This window comes from Stenella coeruleoalba (assembly GCF_951394435.1).
Source record: "Stenella coeruleoalba genome assembly, chromosome: 14".
NCBI lineage: Eukaryota > Metazoa > Chordata > Mammalia > Artiodactyla > Delphinidae > Stenella > Stenella coeruleoalba.
In genome coordinates, this window is record NC_137160.1 from 43682833 (window position 1) to 43693592 (window position 10760).

Consider the following 10760-nt stretch of genomic DNA (forward strand, 5'->3'; position numbering starts at 1 on the left):
GGGGAAATCTCTGTGTAAATTTGTGTATATATGTTTGTATGTGTGAATCTGTGTGTGGGGATATGTTTCCGTGTGTGTGTGTGCACACATGCGTGTGAGCACGTGTGTGCAAAAGGAAGAAAAGGGAAAATAAAAGGAAAAGAGCATATGAAACAGGGTACATTGTGAATGTCCATAACAAAGCCAAAAGTAGGAATTCAATTCTAAGAAATTAGGAGGCAGAAGTAGCACACATTGAGATAGTTCCTGTGAATGTGCTGAGCATTAAATTCATTGTATAAATCACTATATTTTTTTCATCTAGAGTTTGGGGTGACATATGATCATGTATATTAATTTCACCAGTGTGGTGAGTCAATGTTTAACTGTTTACCCGAGTGCCTAAATTTCTTAATTTATACTTTTAATGGCTTCAATTTTCGTAATCTGAATGGCTATAGTTTTGTTCTGTATCATAATTTCTCAGTGAGATGTGTTCATAAAATATTTAAAAGATAGGTTCTTTTGAAAATTTAACTCCATCCATTCTGATTTTCGATTTTATGCTTTGGGGTTGATACTTACTTTGGCGATTGGGTTCCTCTTTGAGTTGTCCTCACCTTCACGGCAGGCTGCAGCGAACTTGATCCACTCACGTTTTTGCCTCCTGATGGAACGCCACTGGATGGTGCCATTTTTACTGTTATAATCTCTGACCTTGGGTGGGCAGGATAAAGTAATAGTATCTATTAACTTTTATTCATAATTCACATTCCACTGGAGCTTTTGGAGGATGGGGTAATTATAATGTCAGAAAGAGAGGATGTTTCATTGGGAAAATTGGTAATTTTGATAATCTATTAATTTTAGCATCACATTAACTTTACTTATAAGGATGAATTGTCTTTGGAAAATATGTTGCTTCTCCCAAACCATTTTTCTTATTTTTAATTTGGAAAAAATTAATTTGCTGTATGTTACCTGGATTTGAAATTCACTGTTAACTTCCAGCACCACCTATAAAAAATAAGATAACCATAATTAATTTTTAACTGAATGCTTTGTAATTCATGCTATCTCACTGCTTAAAAAAAATTAAGCAATAGTCTTGTGAGTCATTAGCAGGTGAATCTAGTTTTATCTCTCAAGTTCTGATGACTATGCTAAGGATTCCTTTATGTTTGGTTTTTACCTTTCAATTTTACTCTTCTTTTCATTACTTTTATTGTTAACCTCTTTTTCATTCTTAGCCTATGCAGATACTTGTAATCATATGAGCTAGGACATTTGAAGCTAGAACCCAGGGAGAATGAGAGTTGGGAACTCAGGACCTCTTAGTAAATCTTGTGCCTGAAGAGCTGGAGATACTCGGATGCTATTTAGTGATTCAACAGCATGTTATGATACTAAAATATTTGATGATAGTTTTGGGATCTGACTAGCCAAGGATGGAAACAGAAAACAAAATTTGGAGTAAAGAAAGGATATAAAGGAGAAAATATCAGGAAAGCTTTGGAATATTTGCTTTTTCACTGTCCAATTCTAGATGGAAGATTTTCTAGTATTCTTGAAAATCTTAAGGTGATAAATCTTTAATTTGCTTTGAAATATGAGAATAAAAAGTTCTAAAATAAAAACAATTTTCTTTATGTAAAAATGAGTTCATATTTGATATTTTATTGTTGGCACTAAACAAAACAGATGATATAAATGCATCCTTCCATAGCAATGAAAATAAATTACAAGACTGTAGGGACAAATTGCTGTATAAGCAACTTTCATTAGTCTTTTCTCCTGCATTAAACAATTTCCCGGTCAAACAAGTGAGCTAGTCAAACAGAGCTCTGCCTAGTTTCAACTCTGGCCTTGATCTTTACATATGATTTCTAGTGAAAATCATACATGTAATTTAAATTATTTTTCTCTAGAAACAAAGGCATTTCTAAAAACACACACACTTATATATTAAGTCTAATATATCAATATGCTTAGGACATTGTAAAATATCTATCTAAAAATTAGGTGTGGATTTGAAGGGTTTGTCTATATTTATTAAATTTAATTTAGAATCATTAAAGATAGTGTAAATTCTTAGCTTTTATTTTTCCCTAAATAAGAAGTTTTGAACTTTATCTGTTTTTTTTTCAGAATTGCTAATTATGAAAACTGTTATCACAGTTAGATTTTATCTGGACTGCTGATAAAAGAAATTATAGTTTGCATTTTAAAAAATACGAATAATAGTAATTTCAAAATATAGTAAATTACTTTTTACAGTTAGTTTCAATTTCACCATTAAAGAAAAATAAAATTTTAGTCTCCAAGTACATATTTTTAAAAATTGCCATAATTGATAATTCAGGAAAATATGTGTTTATGGTTAATATGAGTGTGTAAAGAGATAATGTTTTTATTATAGGAATTATACACTCCTGGTATCTATTTAATGTTAATCATTACCATTAATCACCATTACAGTTCACTGAATGATAACTAAGTACTAGGCAATGTGTTTAGAGAAATCCGTGCATTCAATCTTCATTAGTACATGTGGTCAATACTATAATTGTCTCCATTTTACAGATGAAGAAATTGAGGTTTGGATATTAATTTAGGGCTAAATACAATCCAGAACAATTCAGCCTAAATTTATTCTTGAGGTGTGGGTTTTACAATAAAGTATAAGAGCCTATTCCAAGTAAATTACTAAGTAAAATATACTACAAAGAATTGACATTATTACAACTTTGAGAATTCAAAATAATTCTGATTTTAATCTAATCTCATAATATCCTTGTGAATTAGGAAGGCTTATATAAAATAATAACAACAACAATAATAGTAATACTATGGGGTAGGGGAGGGGGTAGAAAAATAAATGGCCCAAGTCATCCAAGTTACTTTGGACAAGTAACTGAAATGTTATTGTAGAGTCCTTCTTGGGCACAGAATTGAAGTGATGTTAATGCAAATGTGTATTTGTTGCTACCTCTGAACTCTTGAACACTTTTTGCTCTTGTTTGTAGGAGTGGGACGACTGGGGTGTGGGTGTATCTAATTTGTCTGTTTGGAAGCCATTTCTTCATAGCTACAGAGTTGTGTATGCATCTGTTACCTGTCTTGTACTTCCGTTACCACACTGAAGTGTCAGTGCCTGCTGTTTGTTTTGGAGAACTATGCCAGATGACTAAGAAACCTTGCAACTTTATGGAGCTGGGTCATTCTTTTTCCCATGAGTAGCAACTTAGGCAGAAGACCAAACAGGTTTCACCACAGTGTCAGGCTCTCAACTGGATTAGTAATTAAAAAACTGCCGAGACTGCTTAAAAATGTGTTTTGTTGACATAACTTTATTGTGATTTGCTCCGAGTCCAGAAAAAACTCTGAAACAATGTCACTCTTGGACTTTCAAAGGCAAAACCATGAGATAAAAGGAGGACTTGGTAGAGTCAGAAAACAGTGTACTTCCTCGATTCTCTGAGCTTTAGTTTTCTCATTTGTGAAATGGTGGGGGTAGACTAAATTATATACAGTTACCTTTTCAATTCTGACATCAAATCCCTGTGTGCAGTAGGAAAATATGGAAGTTTTTTGATCACAGTAAAGGCATGATAAAATTGTGGGTTTAAAAGATTACTCTGCCAACAATTGGTGGGAGTGGTGGGAAGAGTCAGTGATTACAGGCCACCAGCAGCTGAGTGTTTTGCATGAAATCAGGCCAGAGATGAGAAGCTGAACAGGAGCAGTGGCCATGGGAACAGACAGGGCAAGATCAAGGGGGAGATACTGCATGGTTGAAATTGACAGGGCTTGAGAACCAATGGGATGTGGGAGTCAAGAGAGGGAAGAAACTCAGGTGGTGGCAGTTTTAAATGGGCAGATCAGGAGCAAGGCCATAGCAGAATTTAGCTGGTTAGAACACATCAAGTTTGAGATGCTAGAGAAAGGCCTGGGCAAAGATGCTTAGCAGTTTGAAATATGACTTGGCACCATGAACAATGGTGGTCCAAGACTGATATATGGAGGAATATCTTCGCAGGTAGGTTAGTTGAAATCATGTGAGAATTTGAAATCCCTCAAGAATACAGCAAAGAAACAGCCTGTGGGTGAGAATGAAACTAGGGGATTCCCTACATTTATATAACTGGGAACAATGACAAGAAATGAGAAACAAAAAGAGAAAAAAGAAGAAGTGGCTGAAAAAAAATAGGAAGAAAATATCATTGGATATCAAGGATGTCAAAGGAAGGGAAAAGTGAAAGACAGATGGGTGTGAACTGTATCAGATATGAAATAGTTGAGCAGAGTGAATCCTGAGGAAATCTGAGATTTTCTGTGACCTTGAACTAGATGCTTTCAGTTGGATGGAACAGGCCCTTTCTGACTGAAAGAAACTGGGGAATAAGATGGAGGGGAAAAGGACATAAACCATTTTATTTTCTTTTGCCTGTGCTGCGAGGCATGTGAGATCTTAGTTCCCTGACTAGGGATCGAACCCGTGCCCCCTGCAGTGGAATCATGGAGTCCTAGCCACTGGACAGTCAGGGAATTCCCGAGGGCATAAAGATAGTCACTTTTCTAAGAAGTTTGGTGATTAAAAAAAACCCAACAAAAATATGTGATGGTAGAATTAGACGTAGTGTCCAAGGAAATATTTTGGGAGAGGGAGATGGGTTTTTGAAGGACGAGAAAGAGGAGAGAAAGAAATTTTCATTTGAAAGCGGAGAGGTTCAGAATGAAAGTCCTTGGAGATGTCATGATGGGGAGAACGGGAGGGAATAGGCAGAAAGAAAGGACTTTAAAGACAGTAGGGAAGAGAGGAGGATGGAGATGAAAATCACTTGATTGGAGAGAGAAATTGAAGGACACTATCCTGAATGATCTAGACCTTGTCCCTAGAACAAAGATAGGTTATTTGGGGGCAATTAGGGGACTAGTTTCAATTCTGAAATGAGTTGGGAATATGTTCTGTGGAGACTGTGACAGAGAATCACTTAGAGATGAAGACAGCGTTGTCAAGCTGAGTACATCTCAACTCTCTTGACCTCTGCCTATGGGTGTTGCGGTGAGTCGCTTAGCCATTCGGTGCCTCAGTTTCCTCAACTGTATATGAGACTAAAGCCCTTTCCAATTAAGACATTCTAAGAAAGCAGTGCATAATTCACTTACAGCGCATCCTCAATGAGTCCTCCCTGAATCATTATTTTAGGAGCCAATCCACGTACTTTTTTAAAAAGCCACAAGACACAAAACTGCATGCTAATTTCAATGACTCTCTAATTATACTCATTTTTAGTTATTTCTTTTGATATTGAGGTTTACATTTCTTTGCATATAATAAAAATGGTCTTGAAAGTAGTAAGTGATTTTTATAAGGAAAACCTCTTGCATTTAATAATTGTAAGGTAGTCTTCCACAGTCTCTTGACAGTTTTTTAAGCATCAAATTCTGATGTGTTTAACTGTTATATACATCACAAGGATGAACCTGAGATAAAGTTAAAATATAATAATTTGCTTCTTTTAAAAAAAACCTCCTGTTTTGTCTTTCCTTTGTATTACTTGGACAATAGCTATCAGTCTGGAGTTGACAGCACCTTGATAGCTCATTCCTCATATTTGTTTATTGGTTTATTTATTTATTTGACAAATACGTATCAAATGTGTATCCATACTTGGGTGTGGACCCAAGACTGGATTAAGACTTTCAAAGGGCTTAAGCCCTGAAACTATTATGGTAAGCCTTAGATTAAATGTAAATGTAATAGTGCATCGTAAAAATACATGTTAGGGAAATTCAGCGTGATTATTTTCATGTTTAATGCCCTGATGATTTTTTGGAGTGTGTTGGGGGAGAAAAAGATAAACTAGCCCCAAATTCCCTTTTGATGCCTCTACTTTGTGAATTAGACATCTACTGAGCAAGCTTGCACTGGTGCAAGGCACTGTGAAGGATACCAATGTGAATCAGAACAGAACCTGCCCTCCAATAACTTACAGTCAAGTCATTTTATGAGCAGCAGGCAGCCATTAATTTCTGAAGATGTGGTTTTTCATTAGACAAGGTTGTGCCCTGTGCTCATAGACCAACTGAGAGTAGGGATGAGCAGCCAGTGGCATTTAAACCACTTTGACTTGCCTAAGTCCATTAAAGGACCTTGCATGCCAAGCATAGCCAGCAAGGGTGACATGACCCAGTGTTCTGTAAGGGTGTTCCCTCACTGAGGGAAGCCTAGTGAGTCTAACTGCAGTAGTGAGCATGCATCCTGCTTCTGTGATAGGCAATGCCTGTTAGGACACAGGGAACCTCAGCAACAGTGTCCTTGAAGAATGTGTAGTGGAGAAAAGAGTTATCAGAAATTAAGTGCTCTGGGTATAGACAGAGTGTTATTTTTCTAGATTCATGAGCCTTGTTAAGTAGGTAAATCTTGTCCTTTAGGGGCCATGCCTTCAGATTTATCCAGTTAGCATTTCCTAGTTCTTTAGGTTTTTTATTACCTAAATCAGACACAGCAAAATGTTTTACTCTGTGGCAACTCAAACCAATTAAATGATGACAAATTTGTACTCCCTATTTTCATAAAAGTGAAAGAACATGGTGATCCTAAATCTGCTGTGAAATTCCAAAGCTTTTAAGAGCATCATCATTTTGCTTAAATACAATTTATAAACTTAACAGGTGAACTGAAATGCTGCTTCCATTTTCTATAAAATATTTTACTTGGGGCTTCCCTGGTGGTGCAGTGGTTGAGAATCTGCCTGCCAATGCAGGGGACACGGGTTCGAGCCCTGGTCTGGGAAGATCCTACATGCCGCGGAGCAAATGGGCCCGTGAGCCACAACTACTGAGCCCGCGCGTCTGGAGCCTGTGCTCCGCAACGGGAGAGGCCGCGATAGTGAGAGGCCCGCGCATCACGATGAAGAGTGGCCCCCACTCGCCACAACTAGAGAAAGCCCTCGCACAGAAACGAAGACCCAACACAGCCAAAAATAAATAAATAAATGAATAAAATTAAAAAAAATATTGTACTGAAGTTCTAATGTCTATAATATGTATCACTGTAATATGTGCACAAGAAAGCAGAAAGAATCCTCTCTTTTGCTTCTCTTCTGTTTAGTCTGTACTAGTTTGTTAGTCCTTCTCTTGCTTTAGGCATCAATGAACACAATTATGGAAATTTAAGATGACTAGTTCACATTAAGTTGATGAATTATGTAATAAAGTATATATTACATTCTGTGTATTTTAGCCCTGGTCCTGAGAAATACTCTAAAAACACCTGCTTTATCCTTAATAATTTCAGCTAAGTTCAAATTGTGGAGTTAGCTTATCAGGTGGTCAGAAGGGTTTTTTTTTAAAGGAATTATTAACCATGGAAAGAAGAGAAGCTAGGCTGGTATGATGAACTGAAAAACTGATCAATCCTGGTAATAGATAAAGATAGGTTTATTTGTTCTTTGAGTGTAAGCTGCAGAAGTTGGCTTTTATAGAAAAAGACACCTTGAGATTTGTATTGATCTGAGGTGACTGATGGGACCACGTAAAGTCACAAGTAAGTTTTAGAAATCAATAGAACTATAAAAATTCTACTGGTTCTACTTTGCTTTCCCACAGTCACCATGCCATATCTTATACCACTGTTACAGCCATTCACAGAGATTTCTTATATTTGATGCAAAGGTAACATTGTTTTCTGGTCTAGAATTCATTCAACCCACCCATCAGCCCCCTGCCAGCCACACACACTAATCTCATGGAAACAAAAAAGAAAGAAAAATAAATGTAGCATCAACATCATTTATTTGGCTTGCAGTGTTATAACAGCTGCAAACTATTGTCTGTCCAGCCAACTTGTCTAAATAATGGAATAGTCCTGTGACAATCTTGGTCTCTATAAGAGCAGGTTCTTCAGCTTTATTCTGCCTGATCTAACCCATTAATTTGAACAAGATCTAAAACTTAAAGGTACATTGAGCAGACTACACAACATACTTGTAAATACATGGTTGCCCAGCTCTCAGTGGGTTTGCATTAAAGATACTACCAGCTTAAATGTCTTAAAGGTCTTCAAAATTGTCCAAATATGCTCCCTAATGTAGATTTTCACTTACCAACTTTGAGCAGAGAAGAATATAAAGACTTTACATAGATTTCTTTCTTTTTTTTTAATTGGTAAAAGCAAACATTCAGAATAAGGCAAGCAGAAAAGTAAGAGGAAGAGTTTGCTATAGTGATGGTTAATTTTCAGAAAAAAAGTATTTTAAAGCAAAAATATATTGGATAGCTCCAAAGGACATTTATCCAAATCATCTGGTAGTAAAATCAGTAGTAAAAATTAATTGTGATTTTCTAAACCTCAGAAAGTGAAATGTTTTACAAAAAATGTTACGATAACATGAAATGAAACATCTCAATTCTTTATAAGTTCTTTGAGAAATAATTTTCGTAAGGTGTATGAGAAACTTATGATTGATTCCAAAGCAAAATACGGCAACAAACAAACCTACATATAAACAAACAAAAACTATCCAGACTCAGAAACTAAAGTACAGGGCTTCCCTGGTGGTGCAGTGGTTAAGAATCCGCCTGCCAATGCAGGGGACACGGGTTCGAGCCCTGGCCCGGGAAGATCCCACATGCTGCGGAGCAACTAAGCCCTGTGCACTACAACTACTGAGCCTGCGCTCTAAGAGCCCGCGAGCCACAGCTACTGAAGCCCATACGCCTAGAGTCCGTGCTCCACAGCAGGAGAAGCCACCGCAATGAGAAGCCCACAAGCGGCCAGGAAGAGTAGCCCCTGCTCGCCGCAACTAAAGAAAGCCCACGTGCAGCAACAAAGACCCAATGCAGCCAAAAATAAATAAATAAGTTTTTTAAAAAGAAAGAAAATAAAGTACAAATGCCCAGAAATCTCTCTACAAAGAAAGTTCAATGACGATACATGATTCTGATAAAATGATATATTGTACTGAAGAACGACTAGTTACAATTGGCTGTTTAAAGGAATTTTATAGGATGTAATTAGTTAGAAATAATCATAAAAATAGTAAAAGAAGGCATCTTATAGATTCAATGAAAGTATATAAGCATCTGAATAAACTTTAATCAACTGACGCTGTAATAGGCCTTAATTGGATCAAGTTTATATGAAATTAAAAATAAAAGTATTTTATTATTGCATAATTAACAAGCACTCCTATGTTCAAATGATGTACTCTGTGGTGCTCATTAATCCCTGCTGTGTCCCAAATTATGATATCGTCTCATCCTCAGGATCACATCCATGGAATAAGGCTAATGTTTGAAGGGCAGTTTGGAACTACAGCTACAGCTTACTGATGCTCATTTATAACTAAATTCACTGGCTATGGCCTCTCAATGAAAAGTGAATTCAAGTTAACCAGCATATGTTGAATCAAAGATCTAACTTGTTATTATAGAAACCCAACAATCCAGTTCAAAAATTAAGCAAGTAGAGACACATATGCACCACAGCACTACATCTTGCCAAAATGTAGGACAATTTACCTGACACTCATCTCTTTGGATTATATTAACCTTATTGTGATAAAGACTACGATTTTCAGTTTTTCAACATAAGTGAAATTGAGGCAACACACTGGTGTTTCCCTTAGAATTATCTCTAAAGAGAAGACTAGTAACATGTAGGGGGCAATGATAAAGCATTCTGTTACATTTCTCTGATCATAAAATGTACAACTTTTATGTCACAGTCATTACTGACCTTCCAGTAGTAAGAACCAGTATCATAATAATTATACTTACTCCTTTATTATAGCCATTCCTTCACCTACTATGTCATTTATAAATCTCCTGTACTGCCATTCTTTTTGAAATTAAAAAATGTTGTTTTAAATGAAGTTATAGTTTATCACTGTGGGGCTTCTGATATTAGTGATATGGACCCCCAACCACATATGGAACCGTTGAGATTGTTTGGATGGTGAAGCCAGTCACAAACAGCTATGATTTTAATTTGTATGGATCCTAATTTTATGTTTTAAAATTTAGAGTGAATCTACTAGCAAAGATACCAAAAGTATGGGAAAATGTCTAGGTTAAACATCAAGATACACCTGTGAGATTGGTTTTCAAAGCCTACCTGCAAAAGAGAATTTGAACAACAAAATGCTATTAAGTAGTGATATGACTTTCCCAAATTCAGTGTTTTCCTGGCATGACTTAGCAATGACTTCGATGTCAGAGATGTGATATGATGAGTTAACACTGATGCATTAATATGATCTTGAGTCTTCAATTAAGGAGAGAAACACTATTTAAAAATCTAGTTCATAAAATCACCTTATCATTAACATAAACCTTTAACGGGTTTAGGTTGGAAGTAACATAAAAAAACATTTAAAGTCCTCACTTGTTTACAGTGAAATGATGATGGAAAGTTTTTAACAGGATCCACTTACCAGGAAAATGAACAGCACTGCAGCTGTTCTGAAGAAGGGCCAGTTCATTGCTGCTGGGTTCTCTTACATCCAAGACCAAGGGAGTTTTGTTTGTTCTTCTCTGTTCTTTTTCCTCCCCCCACTCAGCTGGTGTCTGCTTAAAATAATTTCTCAGTAGATGTTCTTATGTGCAGGCTTTGAGGTGTTTCTTTCTTCTCTGGGAGCAGGTCTGAATGTGCGTATAACCTGTCTAGATCCCCACCCTAAAAACTTGGGCTGGTCTCATTGCAGCGCTTAACAAGATCATCATTGCTCTCGGGTAAAAGCTTGGGGACACACCCTCTTCTAGCTGAAAGGCAG

The 10760-nt window shown here is 36.5% G+C and overlaps 1 protein-coding gene across 1 annotated transcript in view; it reads right to left on the reverse strand.

Moving 5' to 3' along the window:
• DSG1 (desmoglein 1) overlaps window positions 1-10469 on the reverse strand; it is a gene marked incomplete at both ends in the record, with an annotated part of 37522 nt that extends 27053 nt beyond the window's left edge. The window contains 3 exons of the mRNA XM_079943356.1: window positions 565-696; window positions 961-996; window positions 10422-10469. Coding sequence (XP_079799482.1) covers window positions 565-696; window positions 961-996; window positions 10422-10469 — 216 coding nt within the window. The remainder of the gene's footprint in view (window positions 1-564; window positions 697-960; window positions 997-10421) is intronic.
• Window positions 10470-10760: the final 291 nt, after the last annotated feature.